Raw genomic sequence first — 18,878 nt, 5'->3', positions numbered from 1 at the left:
CTCATTTTGGTTCATTAGGCACTATAAAAACACTTACTGCCTCAAAGGTGCATCAAGTCTTCCCTCTAGATAATAATTTAGGGATGACGACAGTATGTCATCACGGTCACTTAATGTTCTCATAAGGTGGTCAGAATGGTTAGTTTACAAGTTGTGCACACTGGCTAAGAAACACATATTTTATTCACATTTATAATAATTTTTCAAACAGGATGGGAAATAAACTGAGTGCATGTGCATCTGTGTCTGTGCGTCTGTATAAACACACACACACACACACACACACACACACACACACACACACGAGTATACACAGTATATACAGTGCCCTCCATCAGTATACATTTTTTTCTGTTTGCTGTGGAGACCAGAAATTGGTAAGATGAACCAGTATCCCAGGATTCTGTTAACCTGGGGTTTAGAATAACCGAGGGTTAACTATTTGAAGTGTGAAAAGCTCTAATGAGAAACTACACCTTCAGAGCTTTAAAACATTATATAGTTTGTCATGATTGGATGGTTCACGTGTAAAACACTGAAGTAAACGTAGGCGTCCCGCTGGGGTAAAGTGACATTAAGCAGGAGATAAATGTTTTCATAAATGAGTCGATTACTCTCTACATGATTGATTTTATAAAACACTGTATTTATAAATATTTATTCTGGACTATTAGACCTTTGCAATGGTATAGTTTGTCATGATATATTTTACATGACATTTTAAACCTATTGAAGTAAACCCTGTTGTCCTGCACATGGGAGCACCAGTTACTGTTTTGTTTTAGTTTGTAAAAAACTACATTTCCCAGAATCCCATGCGACGTCATCGTTTGCTTCGAGTGTACATGTGTTCTGTGTTGATGCTATGGGTTGTCACTTTAGCGGTGTGATTTCTCTCTTCTTTAACGCTTTTGTATTTTAATAGCGTGTTGCTTCTGTAAACGGGATAATAATGGTAGATGTTTTACCTCACGGATTTTGTCAGCGTGTTGAGTGTATATAAACTCTTCATTTAGTAACAGCCGCAGTTTGTGATTAAGCGCATGTGACATGTCAGCTACTGTAATCTGATGTAAACATTACTATTCACTTCTAAGGTCAGACACTGATGTTATATTCCGCTTTAATCATACCTGTCAAGTTTTGGATTTGAGAATAAGGGAAATTTTCCGGCACCCACCGCGAACAGTCCCACCACCAACTCAAACAAGCTCCAGTATTCCTTACATTTTAAGACTGGTGAGGGCCGGTTAATATTTTTTAACCTTAGTGCTGATAATAGAATCGAATTATTTGATCAAATAGATTTTATTTAACAAATGTATTTAAGTTCACGGAGATATTGTTTGTACAAAGAATATATATATATATATATATATATATATATATATATATATATATATATATATATATATATATATTATAAACACACCGTTTTCAAAATGGCAATTATAATGACTATAACACGAATGCACAGTTTGCTTTTATCTGAGAAGATCATATTTCACATGATCATACTGTCAAGTAGCTGATGGTGAGTCCTGATGGTGAGTTGAAGTAGTCTTTGTATAGTTGCTGATTTATGTCGCTGTGCTAAAAAAAAAGAAAGGTTTTAATGATTTCTGAAATGCTTAAGAGAAATGCCTAACGTTAGTCAGAAAATAAAGATGTTCCAATTACCAATAATGAATGAACATTTGGCTATCCATGTTTAAAATAAATTGGCATAGATATGCATGTATGGAAGTTTTGTTAACTTCTCAGTTTACCTTTTAAAGCTTTGACTGTGCAACATTATTACCTAGACATATATGACAGTTTTCACAATGTCTCTGTGCTACAGGAGAAAAACCCTTTGTGAAACAATTTTGTGCCATGGCTGTCAGCATTCCTCCTTTGGACACGCTGTGTCATTAACATCAGTCAATTGAGGCATTATTCAAATTAATAGCAGATGCTCACATTTAGCTTTATAAATGGATTACATCAATTAACTTCAAGGGAATTGTACAACTTTTGCACAAAATGTTGTTTTACATAAACATGGTTTGTTTTAAATGACATAGTTAGTTTTTTTTTTTTTTAGGCTATCTTAAATAATTTACCATTACTTCTAGTAAAAGTTATGCTTTGCAAGTTTTTTTCAAGAAGTGGATATTAATTGTTTTTGTGTTATCTTAAATCATAGGCCCACACTGCTGTCGGGAGAGTGGTTCAGAAAAGGTCACGTGATTTCCGGTTAGGGAACATAGGGACCATCGATGCTCACTGGTTTTTGCGTTGCATTGTGGGAATTTTTAGGGAACGAACGTTCCAGTGCACTGGACGGATTTTGCGATTGAGCCTGAATTACATCAGCTTCCTGTTTCATGGCGAAACATTACACTTTGCCAGGCCGCCACAGACACGCCCTCCAATGAAAAGTCAAAAGCTCCGCAATTTAGCTGGGTGTATGTAAATAACGACCTAGTATTGTAAGGACGAACAGGGTTTAACTATGGAAATGAGAGATTTTAAAGTTTTAACAAGAGAACAATAGTCAGCCTAAGATGGACATTGACAGTTTACACTTACATGATACAAACTGATTTTAGACAAAACTCATGTTTTCTTATGTTGTCATGTCACGTGTGTTTTGTGAGAATCATGCTTCATTTTCTTAAGGGCAAATCATCACAAGTGCATTGCTTGATAATTATAACATATTAATTATCATGAAAAATAAGTTTTAAATACGAAGACAAGCATGTTTTCTAATAGTCATCATGGTGAGAAATAGATTTGTAACTGTTGATACATTACAATGAAAGTCTGATACCAATACCAGCCTGTCTAGTGTGTTCCATTCAGAAGTGATTGTCCTTATTACATAAGACTTAACACTGTATAAATTAATTTATATATATTTATATATATCAAATACAAAAACAACTTTGAAAAAGTATAGCTATCACACAGTCATTTTGAAAATGGCCCTGACGAACGGCCCCTAAAGTTTATGACAAAGCATACAATGTATACATCAAGTTTTGTCCATTTTTGTGACTGGAATACACGGTAAGGACAAAAGGAATGTGACACCCCCTTCTAATGAAGAGGTTTGACTACTAGTAAATTCTGTGAACACAAATCAGTTCAGTATATTAATGAGAATTGTGCATTTCTAATTTTATGGATTTAATCACTTCAATAGTATGGGCAGGACATTTTTCTATAATTATAATTATATTATAGATTAAAAATCATATTACATGATAATGCCCATGTGCACAAAGCAAAGTTAAAAAAAAGAAATTAATAAGAACTTCACTGGTTTGTATATAAAGTTAATTAAACCCAGCTAAAAAACTTTGGTATGACAAACATTTACCACCCATCAAAGACATGAACATGAATCTGCTAAATGAAATGAGAGTGTGTCTGCCATCAACTGACCTCCAAGGCACCGCTGCATCAGGCGCTGGAAAGTGGCTGGAGCGTTACAAAGCCCGAAGGGCATCCGATCCCACTCGAATAATCCGAAGGGGGTCGTAAAGGCGGTCTTCTCCCGATCTGCTTCGGCCACCTTCACCTGCCAGAGCCCATACCAAACCCCCGGAAAACCCCGGCCGGAGCGGCAGAGAAAACAACGGTTCCATGGAGAGCAAGGATTAAGAAAACATACACAGACGATCTTTGAAGTAGAGCGAGTACTTGCCGATGGGTAGCTGTACGAAAAAAGAGAGCCTTTAGGAAGACAATACACAAGGCAAACGTGATTTTTAAATAGCGCATTTTATCATTAAAATCCCATTCAACATTAATGGTGATCTGAGGGGGCGGGATCGTGGCGCCGCCCCCACGTGGCGCCGGCCCTGGTCATTTTACTTTTAAGACAAACATTTGATGCGTTGCCATGGGAACAGCGTTCGAGATGTCAAAAATTCCTTCACAATTTATCATCTACAATGTCTCAGCATCATGTACACCACTTCTGGAGTCAATCGCATGAATCCCATACGAGGAGTATTTAAAGGTTCACAGCATGTACTGTCCTTTATGATTATGTTTAACGGTTTTTGCTCTTAACATGGATTAAAGTTTTCCGTCCTGTGACGGATTTCCGTCAACTCGAGTCTCAAAAGGTTAATAATGAGATCGGTGCAGATCCGAAGAGAAAAAAATAAAGAGGGGGGGGGGGTGGAATATGATTCGCAACAAGTTCACCTATCAGCTGTGGTGTTTTAACATTTTGTTTGTGAACATGCCGTGTGCTTTTTTGCTATGTTTGGTCATGTTTGATTGAAAGATAAATTGACGCGACATAAAAAACATGCTTTGTGCATTCACAAAAAATACCCGTGCATGCGTTATGCTTGGTGTGTGTCTGACCATTAGTGTTTTGGATTAAGTTGAGTCGTGGCAAAAAAAATTACTTGAATGAGGACCAGAGCATTGTGTGTTTTATAATAACAGGCTAAAGTCTACCTATTAAAAAATGGCAATAATGGCATAGCTCGACTCAAAGTTTCCATTAAAAAAACAATGGGCTTACTGATGAAATAGCCTGCTCATAGACTCATAGGCTATGATAAAGTTCAAAGAATAGGCCAACTGATGAAATAATAATTAGGCTATATGGAAATCCCTAAACAGACCAGATTTATCGGAGACAGGCTGCTTCGCTTTGAGCATGAAGGCTGCGATTTATCACTCAACGTTGGCAGAAAGAAAGAAAGAATAAAAAAAATCCAAATCAACAGACGTCTCAAAATTCTCTCTTCGTTAGGGTTAGGTAGGTTACGATGTAGAGAAGTAATGGGAAAAAAGAACAGAGGTTTTAGAAGTTCGGAGAATTTGAACGGAGGTTGCGTAATTACATTTCCCGATACATGATAAACACGCAAAAAATTCAAAGCAGAAAATTATACATCAGTGTTCAATGCCCAATCAGTCTCCAACGGTAGTTTGTCTAAATAAGTTATATTTAGTTAAATTACGTTGGAACACAAATGCAGTCTAAAACAAAGACGAGATCTCCAAATGGGTTTGGCAGACGCATAGATGAACGTGCAGTAACTTGATGATGATGATAATTATAGCCTAATAATAATAGGGCTGTTGTGGTGAAGGAATTTCCTTTGCAGTGATTTTTGCGCGGCTTTTATCTATTAAAAATATGAAAATAAAATTAATAGGCTATTCAAATCCAGATGAACTGCGGGTTCAGGTAGAACGCACGGTCTTTCTCTTTATGAAAAAAAAGATTAACAATATATATATGATAGCTTTTGTTAATCTTTTTTTTTCATAAAGAGAAAGACCATGCGCGTCTTTTTTTTTAAGAACATCGTTTAGGCTTGGCAAATTTCCGAGTCTCTCTGTCAGAGCAGCGCGTCTTAATGAATTTAATAAAATTCCCGTTTTCAAATAGGCTACATTAACTTAAAAACAGAAAGCTAAACATGTCACATATCTTTGGAAAGCTGAAATTCACGTGATTCGAATGATGTAAACCGTTTTAAGATAGAATAAATACAGCAGATACGATTTGTGTCATTTTTAGGCTTTTTTTAGGCTTTTTCAGGAATGCCAAGGGATTTAGCCAGTATTTGTGAACCCGTAAATGTACAAAACTAATGCTTACAAAATGCAATGTATATAAATATATTTTCAATAATATATAAGTAGATAAATAAACGTTTATCTATAAAGTGTGAAAAAAAAGAAATCATTATTTAGGCTACATTAAATTGGAGAGATATGTTTTAGTCATTTAGATTTTGTCATCATTTCAAAACAATCTTAAATGCTATAACAACTTACATTATATCCCGTGTGTTCCTTGGTCAAAAATATGTAGAAATGCAAGTAAAGAACGAAAATGTTTAGCTCAAGCGGAGCGAGCGAAAAGCCGTTAATAAAGCAGACTCTCCGGATGTGCTTAAACAGTCGAGAAATCATTATTTAGATGATCATTATAATGTTTCACGCAGATATTGTTGATGAAAAACTTTGTATATCTAAATGCCTAGATGAAAGTTCAGGGTTCAATCAGTTAATTGGCTGCATCTCTGTCATTTGTGCTGTGGTGGATACACAAAGAAAAAAGCGATTTAATATTTAAAGCGGTTTTAATGTTGCTGGACAGTTCTATTATGGTATTTTTATTTGTGTTGATCAATTCAAGTATTTTTAAAATTTAAAACTGCATTTAGCGGCAGGCGACATCAATTCTGTCATCTCAGTTTAACTTTGCATGCTCAGAATTTTCACACATTCACTGTATGATTTAACAAAATACGAATAGCTATTACATTATGAATAGAACAATTTACGACAAAAAATTACCCTCAATTTATTTGGAGTTTTATTATACATGTATGATGTGTAAAACAAGAATGGCATAGCTTCATGAATTTAACATGAAAAGCGCGAATGTTGAGATTGCTTGAACATGATTGCGGTTACGCGACAGCGCTACCTATCGGAGCACGTCATTTTGCTTTACGTTTTGGCAGCATGGCCGCACTTCTACTGAAGGAAGGCACTGATGTCTCGGAAATTGATAAAACGGTAAAAAATAAGTGGAGATGGGCTTGGCTATGCGAAATAGGTGATGATGGCAAGCCATTTAGTTCTTGGTGCAAAAAAATGAAAATGCCAGGCGTTTGCTTTTGTGTGGTTTGCCATAAAACAATCGTTTATGGGAGCAATGGCAAGAAAGTCCTTTCACGCCATCAGTCGGAAGCTAGTCATAAGGCTAATGTTAGAGCTCTTCGGCACACATCCTCTTTGCCTGGTGCAACAACCACCACAACAGAAGTAAGTCCCTCTATGGCTGACCGTGTCTGTGCACAGAAAGTACGCATTTGCTCTTTCATAGCAGAGCATGACCTGTCCCTGACCTTATCGCAGCCCCTTGTCAATCTGATTCGATCAGTTGCAGAAGACCAGAGCGCTCTCTCCAGGTTGTCATTGTCCAATGCACACGCCTCCTATTTGTGCACACATGGAATTGCAGCTCATTGCAAAACAGAGTTGTCCATAAAACTGAAAACAAAGATGTTCTCTTTGAATGCGGATGAGGCAACTGATATGAATATGGACAGGATTTTAAATGTACTTGTACGCTTTTTTGATGAGGATATGGGGAAAGTTGTGACCCATCATTTTGGCTCAAGGAGAGTGAACATTGCAGATGCTTCAACTCTCACAAATGCAATGGCAGAAATCCTTCACTCCTACAATTTAAACTGGGATCAGGTCGTGTCTGTTTTGATGGATAACTGCAGCGTTATGAGAGGGAAGCGATCTGGAGTGGAGACCCAGATCAGACAAAAAAATGAATACCTCCTTGACATCAGTGGAGACACGGTGCATATGGTGTCAAATGCTGCCAAGGCCCTTTTGAATCCGTTCAAGAATTTTGTGGATGATTTCTGCACAGATGTCTACTATGACATTGAAAAGTTCCCCAAGCAGAAGGAATTGTTTGCAGAGTTTCAATCTCTATTACACATGAAGAGCAAGAGTCTGATCCGCCCCATCAGCAGCAGGTTCCTTCAGATGCTGGAAGTGTGCAACAGGGTAAGGGAGCTAGTAGATCCACTGATTGCACACTATTTCAGCTTCCTTTCTCCCCATGATCAGCGCAAATACAGGTGAGATGGCAGTACTGTAGTCTTTCCTTTCAATATTTTCTCTATTAAATGTAAAGTCTCAAATACAATATTTTTCTTTACTCTTCTTAATATCATGTATGTCCTGTGTTTTTATTTATTTATTAATTTTTTTTACAGATGGCTGCTCAACCAGGTTCTGCAAAGGCATGGGGTGACATCTGATGAAAAGGCTAGGATAGATGTGCTACATCAACAACTTGCAAAATCAGCAAAGGGCTTAACTGACGCAAATAGTGACCGGAAGACAAGAATCCTTGTACTTTTTACGGAGTTCAATAAGCTCACAGCCATGATCGACTTGTACAGAGGTATGGTAAATAAATAAATAAGATTTTATATATACACACACACACTCACCTAAAGGATTATTAGGAACACCATACTAATACTGTGTTTGACCCCCTTTCACCCTCAAAACTGCCTTAATTCTACGTGGCATTAATTCAACAAGGTGCTGAAAGCATTCTTTAGAAATGTTGGCCCATATTGATAGGATAGCATCTTGCAGTTCATGGAGATTTATGAAATGCACATCCCGGGCACGAAACTCCCGTTCCACCACATCCCAAAGATGCTCTATTGGGTTGAGATCCGGTGACTGGGGGGGACATTTTAGTACAGTGAACTCATTGTCATGTTCAAGAAACCAATTTAAAATGATTTGAGCTTTGTGACATGGTGCATTATCCTGCTAAAAGTAGCCATCAGAGGATGGGTGCATGGTGGTCATAAAGGATGGACATGGTCAGAAACAATGCTCAGGTAGGCCGTGGCATTTAAACAATGCCTAATTGACACTAAGGGGCCTAAAGTGTGCCAAGAAAACATCCCCCACACCATTACACCGTTGCATTAATTAGATATTGAACAGTTGTTCCTAATAATCCTTTAGTATATATATTCAAATTAAGGAACTTGAGGAAAATAACAGTTAATTATCACAGGAACCACATTCTTTCTGAATTGAAATGGTTTTGAAATATTTTCAGTGGTAAGTTGCAATGTATGTGCATTGAAGATTCTAGAATTTTAAAAAATATTTTTTTTAATTACGAATTGCAGGTATACTCCCATCCTTTCAGGTCTTTCTCAAGAGACTGCAACATGATAAGCCTATGGTTCATGTTCTGCATGTTGAGATGGTGCTGCTGGTGAGAGACATCCTCTCCAAGTTCATGAAGCCCGATGCGATCCCCTTGGATGTGAAGGGCTTGTTGAAACTGGATATCCAGAACCAAGACCTACAGTATCCAAACAAATTGTTGTCGGTTGGTAAATTCAGCCATTTTGCAGTCAACAAGGCCAGGGTGGAGAAGAAACCTTGGGTGCAGGAGATGTACACCTCCCTAAGAGAAGGCTACACCAAGGCAGCTGCATTCTTGCAAAAAAAACTCCCTTTGAGCAACATCATAATTTCCTCCTTGTCTGCACTATCACCTTCATTAATCCAGGACCAACACATACTTACTGCATTTAGCACTTTAGCCAAGGCTCTGCCAAATGTCATCACCACTGATGAACTGGGCCAGCTGGATGAAGAGGTGAGGGCCTACCAGACTGACCTGGATTTAGAGGAAAAGGGCAAAGGGTTTGATGACAATGCTGCACGTATTGATGCTGACTGGTGGAGTGAAATCTTTTTAATGAAGACACCAGATGGCTCCATCAGATTTCCTATCTTGGACAAATTGGTGAGGGCACTGCTCTCTTTGTTTACTGGGCCTCTTGTTGAAGGTTCATTCAACATCATGGATGACATCATTGAGAAGGATAGGGTCAGATTAAACATTGAGACCTATGAAGGCTTTGCTGTCATCAAAACACACTTGAAGGCAGCAGAACAAACAGCCTGTACCATGAGGATTAGTGCTGCTTTGAGAAGTTCATGTCTCTCATCATTTGAGCGGTACAAATGCCACCTTGAGAAGAAGAAAGAGAAAATTAATGCAGAGAAGGATCGGAAAATCAGAGAAGCTTTAAAGGTACTCTCAGCAGTGAAGGTGAAGAAGGTGAAAAAAGCCTCCACCACTTCATCAGCAACCAAATCTTCCCACCCTTCTACCTCCATAACCAGAAAAGTTACCCCTGTAGGCCATCTCCCACCTTCCACATCTGGAAAAGATGCTCCTACTGGCCATCTCCCACCTTCCACATCTGGAAAAGCTTCCCCTGCAGGCCATCACCTACCTTCCACATCCAGAAAAGCTTGCTCTGCAGGCCATCTCCCACCTTCCACATCTGGAAAAGATGCTCCTACTGGCCATCTCCCACCTTCCACATCTGGAAAAGCTTCCCCTGCAGGCCATCACCTACCTTCCACATCCAGAAAAGCTTGCTCTGCAGGCCATCTGCCACTTTCCACATCCAGAAAAGATGCTCCTACTGGCCATCCCTAACCATCCACATCTGGAAAAGCTTCCCCTGCAGGCCATCTCCCACCTTCCACATCTGGAAAAGATGCTCCTACTGGCCATCTCCCACCTTCCACATCTGGAAAAGCTTCCCCTGCGGGCCATCTCCTACTTTCCACATCCAGAAAAGCTTGCCCCGCAGGCCATCTCCCAACTTCCACATCCAGAAAAGATGCTCCTACTGGCCATCCCTCACCTTCCACATCTGGAAAAGCTTCCCCTGGAGAAAAATTAAAGGGTACTCTCTCCTCCTCCTCCTCATCTTCCCCTTTGGAAAAAAACCCTCCATCAAAAGGCACTCCTGCTGGAACCTCTTCCTCCTCATCTGCCCCTGCAGGAAAACCCATCTCCTCAAAAGGAACTCATGGTGGAACTCCCTCCTCCTCCTCCTCTTGCTCATCTAAAGCCACACCTGCAGGAAAACCCCCATTTTCATCCCCTCCTCCTGGGTCAAAAAAAACCCCTCAGAAACGGGCATCAGGTGTCCTAAAGTTAGATGACTTTGGATTTACCACTAAAAGGCCAAAGAAGTAGGCCTTTTCATTTTGTCTTCTTGTGTTTAAGTGTTTTAACTTATTTAGTAACTTATTTTTTTTCTGTTAAACCATTGTGTTTATTGTTCAAACATTGTTTGAAAGCATTGTGGAAATAAATGCTTGCACTGACAACTTGTGCAGACGTTTTGTCTTTTTTTGGCCCATTACGAAAAACATTGGTTATATGTCCTAGTTTTGAACTAGTAAGGGGTATTGGACCACATGGTGTTCGAATCTTGAGGCACTATGTGACCACGACACAAAAGTGATTGCCTAAAAATTTTTCAGTCAGATGATTTTTTTTTGCTTTAATCCCTGTCTTAATCACTGACAACTGAAGGCTATCTTCTAAATGACGTAGAAACGGATGATTGTACGTGTTTCAGCATCTTACTATAAATGTGTCTTCAACCTTGTGATCGGGGCTCTTAGGTTTTTAAACTTCTAGCACCACGGGGGTGAGAGCCTATTCTGCAGAATATATAAAATTCAGACAAAGAAAATTCTGTCGACAGTGTGTCTGTGTGATCCTTGACTTTGACTCTTAGTGAGTATTATTTGATGCGGCTAAAATTCCACGACAAGCATTCTTATGATGAGAAATGTCGTTTAAAAGCAGTTTAGAGTGAAAAATCAACGTTTCAAGCTGAAATGTTACTTTTCATGCAAAAGTGCACAACTCTTCTTAAAACGCTTACGGGAGCATTCTAATGATGAAAAAGTCGTTTAAAGGCATTTCCAGCTCAGAAAAGCAGTTTAGAGTGAGATTTCAACATTTCAAGCTGGAAAGTGACTTTTCATGCAAAACCGATGTTATTATGCCTTTAACAACTTTTTTCATCATAATATTGCTTCTGTAAGCATTTTAAGCGGAATTGGGCACATTTGCATGAGAAGTCACATTCCAAATTGAAATGTTGAAATCGCTTGAAAAATGCTTTTCTGAGCTGGAAATGCCTTTAAACGACATTTCTCATCATAAGAATGCTCCTCAAGGCATTTTAGGCCGAATTGGGCACTTTTGCACGAAAAGTCACAGTCCAACCTGAAATGTTGAAATCGCTTGACTGAGCTTGGACTTCCCCAGCATCTTTTGATCTCAGAATCCCTAACACGTTGGGGGTCTCGTCAAAAGATGATTGAGCGCTTTCTCGAGCAAGAGAAGGCAATTACTCGTGTTCTGGGTGCGGACAAGAAAACGCGTCATCTTATTCCCCAGGACTCCAGCAAAATGGACTTTGCTTCTTTGATGTGCTCTGCTGTGTGGGTTTCAGAAAACTTCAAAACTCCCAGCACAACACTACACAACTTCTCTTCATTGATATAATGGCATGTTACTGCAAGGTATGCCTCCGTATTTATTGATGTCCACATGTCAGATGTAAGATTCACAGTGTTTGCGCTTTTGACTTCCTCCACCACCTTCTCTTTTGTCACTTTATACCTTGCAGCAACCATGTTCTTCAGCCCATGCCTTGATGGAAGCACATATGTTGGATCCAGTTTCTGCACAAAAGCCCTGAAGCCCTCGTCCTCCACCATGGAAAATGGCTGGGAAGCTAGCATGATGCTAACATGATTAGCATGAAGCTAGCATGATGCTAGCATGATTAGCATGAAGCTAGCATGATGCTAGCATGATTAGCATGAAGCTAGCATGACGCTAGCATGATTAGCATGAAGCTAGCATGATGCTAGCATGATTAGCATAAAGCTAGCATGATAAGCATGAAGCTAGCATGATGCTAGCATGATTAGCATGAAGTTAGCATGATGTTAGCATGATTAGCATGAAGCTAGCATGATGATACCATGATTAGCATGAAGCTAGCATGATTAGCATGAAGCTAGCATGATGTTAGCATGATTAGCATGAAGCTAGCATGAAGCTAGCATGATTTGCATGAAGCTAGCATGAAGTTAGCATGATTAGCATGAAGCTAGCATGATTAGCATGAAGCTAGCATGATGTTAGTATGATTAGCATGAAGTTAGCATGAAGCTAGCATGATTAGCATGAAGCTAGCATGATGCTACCATGATTAGCATGAAACCAGCATGAAGCTAGCATGATTAGCATGAAGCTAGCATGATGTTAATATGATTAGCATGAAGCTAGCATGATGCTAGCATGAAGCTAACATGATAAGCATGAAGCTATCATGATTAGCATGATGCTAGCATGATTAGCATGAAGCTAGCATGATGCTAGCATGATTAGCATGAAGCTAGCATGATTAGCATGAAGCTAGCATGATGTTAGCATGATTAACATGAAGCTAACATGATGCTAGCATGATTAGCATGAAGCTAGCATGTTGCTAGCATGATTAGCATGATGCTAGCATGATTAACATAAAGCTAGCATGTTGCTAGCATGATTAGCATGAAGCTAGCATGATGCTAGCATGATTAACATGATGTTAGCATGATTAGCATGAAGCTAGCATGAAGCTAGCATGATTAGCATGAAGCTAGCATGAAGCCAGCATGATGCTAGCATGATTAGCATATATCTAGCATGATGGTAGCATGATTAACATGATGTTAGCATGATTAGCATGAAACTAGCATGATTAGCATGAAGTTGGGGTTGAAGGATGTGAAGTAACAGTCGCTCCATTGTTTTCATTATATGTGAAGTTAGGGCGACAGGCCTAAAGTCATTTAACTCACTGGGAAACGGTTTCTTAGGAACTGGTATAAGACATGATGTCTTCCACAGTGCTGGTACCACTAGGCTCATGCAAAGGCTGGAACATGGGCGTGGCACTGGGGCTCTGTAGCGCCCCCTGTAATGCAAAAACAAACATTGGTGCACAGATCGGGCAAGCATGTACACACATTTACGAAAGTTGGTACGCATATAGATCTCATCGACCCGAACAACTTTCGCCCTCTAACATTTAAAGTTCCAGTCATGACTGATAACTGAATATGCTTTAGTTTGTTTTTGAATGAGCTAGGAGAATTTTTCTTGTAACCCTCCCAAACAACATGTGTTGATGTAGGTTCTGTTTGACAATTTTTTAAAAGGTTTTCTGAACCAGAGGCTCAACAATTTTCTGCAATTCTTCAGCTGTGACCCTAGACCACAAAACCAGTCATTTTTTAGATTTATACATTACCTGATAGGGACAATAGTGTCTGAGGGTGCAAAAATGCCTAATTCGGCCTAAAATGCCTTCAGGAGCATTCTTATGATGAGAAATGTCGTTTAAAGGCATTTCCAGCTCAGAAAAGCAGTTTAGAGTGAGATTTCAAGATTTCAAGCTGGAATGTGACTTTTCATGCAAAAGTGCACAACTCTGGTTAAAACGCTTACGGGAGCATTCTAATGATGAAACAAGTCGTTTAAAGGCATTTCCAGCGCAGAAAAGCAGTTTAGAGTGAAAAATGAACGTTTCAAGCTGAAATGTGACTTTTCATGCAAAAGTGCACAACTCTGCTTAAAATGCTTACAGGAGCATTCTTATGATGAAACAGGCCGTTTAAAGGCATTTCCAGCTAGTTTAAAAGCAGTTTAGAGTGAAAAATCAACGTTTCAAGCTGAAATGTTACTTTTCATGCAAAAGTGCAGAACTCTTCTTAACACTCTGGGGTCGACGGTGGCGCGGGCGCCGCAAACCCTTCATTTTTCAATCACTCCGCAAAGAGACTTAAATTACTCAGCTGATTTTGGTCGTACAAATAAGAACAATACATCATTGGAAACTCTGAAATGTCTACTTTTATTGTTGTACACTCACAATAACAACAAATCCGTGTGCTTTTGTAAAATAAAGAAAATAAACAGAGTGTGCTTTCAGCCATTTCAGTCTCCGCGAATATCTCTTTGAAATGCGTCACTAAAATGAACTGAAAGTCAGCGTATACATAACGCACACACACGAAATACATATCTTTAGAAAGCTGAAAGGGTGTACTTTTAAATGAAGCAAGTCAATTCGAAAATAAATATTCACATTTCATGTAATAAGTATGAAACTAGTGAGAGGTCCAGAATTCCAGTCTCATCTCATTATCTGATAATGACCCGTGGCAGACACACCCACACGCCATTCACATGGTAAATAGTCTGGGTGTTCCACGTGCCTGGCACACGCCCCCCTGTTGATAACATTGAAAAGCATCAACTTTCCACAATGGAATTATTTACTCTTGCACGCTTGAAAGATGGCACGCTTTTCAGGTGAAGAAGCTCTTCTCATGGTTCTGGACAGTGAGGAAGAATTCACCTTTTCATCAGAAGAAGATTGTGACTCCCACGACGAACGGTTGTATTTTGAGGAACGAATTGATCCAGCTGAGGATACCACAGCAAGTTGTTTCAATGAGTAAGTTATTAGGTCTTATAAAATTCTTTCTCTGATAAAACTTAAAGGTTTTAATGATACTATATGTATTTTCTGTCGGGAAACGTCCGTGATTATATGCTTATCTGTTTAGCCTATTGTGTGCAAACATGTTAGCTTGTGGTACGTTATCGATGTAGATTGTGTTTGTGTTTACAGACTATTAAGAAACGTGGTACTATCTAAACATTGTGTGTTACTCAGTTTTGGTTACCTTATGCCACATACTTAATGTTATTTTGTGCAAACATTTTAGTTTACAGTCGCTAATGTTGCTTTATCATCTTCGATTGTGTTTAGAGAAATCTGCGTGTGTAATGTGATGCTGTGTAAACATTATATTTGTGCTATATTTTGTTTCGTCTTTGTTAGGTCATAATAATGCTTATCTGTTTGTAATGTTATTTTGTGCAAACATTTTAGTTTACAGTCGCTAAAATGTTGCTTTATCAACTTCGGTTGTGTTTGGAGATATCGTGTATGTGATACTGTATAAACATTATATTTGTGCTATAGCCTATTTTGTTTCGTCTTAGTTAGCTGATAGCAATGCTTATCTGTTTGTAATGTTATTTTGTGCAAACTTTTTAGTTTACAGTCGCTAAAATGTTGCTTTATCTACATCGATTGTGTTTAGACATATCTGCGTGTGTTTGTAATGTAATACTGTATAAACATTATATTTGTGCTATACTTTCGTCTTCGTTAGCTCATAGCAATGCTTATCTGTTTGTAATGTTATTTTGTGCAAACATTTTAGTTTACAGTCGCTAAAATGTTGCTTTATCTACATCGATTGTGTTTAGACATATATTTTTATAGGTGTAAATGTTTGTAATGCACTAAATCCGGCGGACCATCAACAGATATTTGTCCGGCGTATGGCCCATCACCAGATATTGCCTAGCTAACTGCCCATTAACAGAAATATTAAATGTATCTCCATACCCATTAAATCTCCATACCTATTAAATCTCCATACCAATCTGTTTACTTTGGAAAATGAATGATAACAATTTTTAATTTATTTATTTTTAGGAATGTGGATGCATCGACCTCGCCAGCAACTCGCACAGGAGTACGCAGATCTCGATCAGTTTTGAGTCCAATTGAGAATCATACTGAGTAAGTACACAGACATAATATTTAGCATTTATAATTTTGTTTACATTCTCATATAAAAGTATATGCAATACAAAAGCTTATCTTTATGTTTGAACATTACAGAAATACATTACGAAATATACATTGTGTTCATACCTTTTAAATCTCCATACCAATCTGTTTACTTTGGAAAATGATTGCTAACAATTTTTAATTTATTTATTTTTAGGAATGTGGATGCATCGCCCTTGCCAGCAACTCGCACAGGAGTATGCAGATCTCTATCAGTTTTGAGTCCAATTGAGAATCATACTGAGTAAGTACACAGACATAATATTTAGCATTTATAATTTTGTTTACATTCTCATATAAAAGTATATGCAATACAAAAGCTTATCTTTATGTTTGAACATTACAGAAATACATTACACAAATATACATTGTGGTCATACCTTTTAAATCTCCATACCAATCTGTTTACCTTGGAAAATGAATGCTAACAATTTTAAATGTATGTATTTTTTAGGAATGTGGATACATCGCCCTTGCCAGCAACTCGCACAAGAGTACGCAGGTCTCTATCAGTTTTGAGTCCAATTGAGAATCATACTGCGTAAGTACACAGACATAATATTTAGCATTTATAATTTTGTTTACATTCTCATATAAAAGTATATGCAATACAAAAGCTTATCTTTATGTTTGAACATTACAGAAATACATTATGAAATATACATTGTATTCATACCTTTAAATCTCCATACCAATCTGTTTACTTTAAAAATTGTTAGCAATCATTTTCCAATTTATTTATTTTTAGGAATGTGGATGCATCGCCCTTGCCAGCAACTCGCACAGGAGTACGCAGATCTCTATCAGTTTTGAGTCCAATTGAGAATCATACTGAGTAAGTACACAGACATAATATTTATTAGCATTTGTCATTTCTTTTACCTTGTTATAATTCAAGTATATGACATTTACGAAAACTTGTTGTCTTTATGCTTGCGCTACTGATTGAGTATAATCATCTACACAAAGATGATGAAAATATGCTTTCCTTTATTGTGTTAACAGCATTTTCATGGTTTTAATTTTTTTTCTCATCAACAGATTTCACGATGAAAATGACCAGGCGCTTGTTCCAAAGAGAGCAAAGACGAGCAAGCAAGCAACAAACAGGCAGTCAAGTTTGTCATGGAAATCAGAGACTGATAATGACATGGATCCACAGAATCTGCGATTCCTGCCCACACGGGAACCTGGACCACAACTGAGGTCTGCTGACTCAAGTTCTCCAATGAGCATTTTCAAACAGTTTTTCTCAGAGAGTGCTGTGTCAACTCTGTGCCACAACACCAACGCCCAAGCAGCCAAGGCAACTGCAAACGGTTGCAAATACAAGTGGAAAGATGTCAGCACCAGCGAGATGTACAATTACATTGGGCTCATATTTTACATGGCCATGGTGAAGTTGTCCTCCATCAGAGACTACTGGCGACAAAGCAGTGCTTTCTCCGTGCCTTTTCCAGCTACAGTCATGTCAAGGGACAGATATCGGACAATTTCGTGGAATGTGCACATGAGCCACCCAGACGCAGACAAGGAGAATGACAGAAAGAAGGGCACAGCTGAACATGACCGTCTGTTCAGGGTTAAACCTCTTATGAACACCATCCATGATGCTTGTGTCACAAGGTGACGATCTTTTCAGGGCGGAACCAAAAGTTGAGGAAGTTTGGTTCCGCCCGGATGTTTCCGTCCAGACCGGAGAACAGAAACACCGGACATCCGGCAGCTTCGCGAAGGCTGTAATCAGCCGATTGAGCACAGCTGTGCATAGTTAAAGAGATCTCCGGGCAATTGGACAACTGGAGTACATGGAGGAGTATAAAAAGCACAGTTAAATCACAGTTGAGGGTCGTAGTGTGTGCTGAGGAACGGAGCTGTGCTCATTGCTAGACGTGGTGGCTGTCTATATTTCTCTCTCCATCTCTCCCTCTCTCGTTGTAGTCTGCGGTGGACCTGCTGGAGTGAAAGGAAAATCCTATGGGTAGAAGGAACCTTGGTCTAAACAGCACTTTTGAAGGAGTAAAGCAGGAAGATAATCGACCTTGTTGTACAACGTAAACAAAGGCTATCCGCTGTGAGTATACATTTGGTGTGGAGCAACTTGCAGAAATTAACCTGTGTAATCGTTGGAAACCTCCAGGGGAAGGAGGCCGGCCCTACCCCTAAAACAGCGTGGTGGGCGAGCCGTTTAGAAGCGACAATCCAAGCAGCCACAGCATCGAAACACTATTCTGGTCGTATTTCCATCGCCCTTATTTCAGCCCAAGTGAAGTGGAGGACGCCGGGCGTTTCCTTTGTTGTGTACACTTATAGTGTGGTGAGTGAGACTTTGCAATTAATAAGCTTTTCACGTTGGAGTGGTGCTGTGTATTTGCTGTGGGTTGCTGTGTGTCTTGTCAGACGAAGCCCCGCGTCATCCATTCTTCTACTGGGCAGAGGACGGAGAGGCTAACGACCTCAGAATTTACAGCTACCATACGCCGTGTGCTGTTTTGGAGTGTGAAGGGGCGCAGATCAAGAGCTGTCAGTGACTGTGAGTACAATATTGGAAATATTCGTGGTGCAAACTTACCTGTGTTTGTCTTTGTCGCAGAGTCAGAGGCGAAAGGGTCCGCCGCCCCCGCGGTCTCTACAAAGGGGCGCCCCTGTCCAGGATTCGATCGCCCTACGGGCAGTGGAGATAGGGCAGCGCTCGACCCGGTGAGGTGGTGTGTGATCTTCGCCCCTCTGCTGACC

The 18,878-nt window shown here is 39.2% G+C and overlaps 3 protein-coding genes across 4 annotated transcripts in view; 2 read left to right on the top strand and 1 right to left on the bottom strand.

Moving 5' to 3' along the window:
• Nucleotides 1–18,878, bottom strand: part of LOC135745955 (uncharacterized) — a 605,494-nt gene that overhangs the window by 431,024 nt on the left and 155,592 nt on the right. The gene's annotated exons all lie outside the window — the stretch shown is intronic.
• On the top strand, nucleotides 7,365–10,504 carry LOC135718065 (uncharacterized). The gene is made up of 2 exons (XM_073815954.1): nucleotides 7,365–7,972; nucleotides 8,727–10,504. Exons 1-2 carry the CDS (start codon nucleotides 7,738–7,740, stop codon nucleotides 10,058–10,060), a joined length of 1,569 nt encoding a protein of 522 aa, XP_073672055.1. The 5' UTR covers nucleotides 7,365–7,737; the 3' UTR covers nucleotides 10,061–10,504.
• Nucleotides 16,281–18,673, top strand: LOC135745160 (uncharacterized). The gene is made up of 7 exons (XM_065263528.2): nucleotides 16,281–16,386; nucleotides 16,597–16,683; nucleotides 16,891–16,977; nucleotides 17,184–17,768; nucleotides 18,084–18,123; nucleotides 18,283–18,463; nucleotides 18,543–18,673. Exons 4-7 carry the CDS (start codon nucleotides 17,293–17,295, stop codon nucleotides 18,671–18,673), a joined length of 828 nt encoding a protein of 275 aa, XP_065119600.2. The 5' UTR covers nucleotides 16,281–16,386; nucleotides 16,597–16,683; nucleotides 16,891–16,977; nucleotides 17,184–17,292.

This window comes from Paramisgurnus dabryanus, chromosome 10 (genome assembly GCF_030506205.2).
Source record: "Paramisgurnus dabryanus chromosome 10, PD_genome_1.1, whole genome shotgun sequence".
NCBI lineage: Eukaryota > Metazoa > Chordata > Actinopteri > Cypriniformes > Cobitidae > Paramisgurnus > Paramisgurnus dabryanus.
The sequence above is the reverse complement of the archived record's forward strand: the minus strand, read 5'-3'. Positions and strand labels throughout refer to the sequence as shown.

Bases quoted from the DNA above. Each gene is read 5' to 3' on its own strand.
- LOC135718065 (XM_073815954.1), top strand. From the start codon at position 7,738: ATGTATGTCCTGTGTTTTTATTTATTTATTAATTTTTTTTACAGATGG. The intron at 7,973-8,726 runs GTATGGTAAATA...TACGAATTGCAG, and splicing joins CATGATCGACTTGTACAGAG to GTATACTCCCATCCTTTCAG.
- LOC135745160 (XM_065263528.2), top strand. From the start codon at position 17,293: ATGGATCCACAGAATCTGCGATTCCTGCCCACACGGGAACCTGGACCA. The intron at 17,769-18,083 runs GTGACGATCTTT...CTCTCGTTGTAG, and splicing joins CATGATGCTTGTGTCACAAG to TCTGCGGTGGACCTGCTGGA. The intron at 18,124-18,282 runs GTAGAAGGAACC...GGAAACCTCCAG, and splicing joins GTGAAAGGAAAATCCTATGG to GGGAAGGAGGCCGGCCCTAC.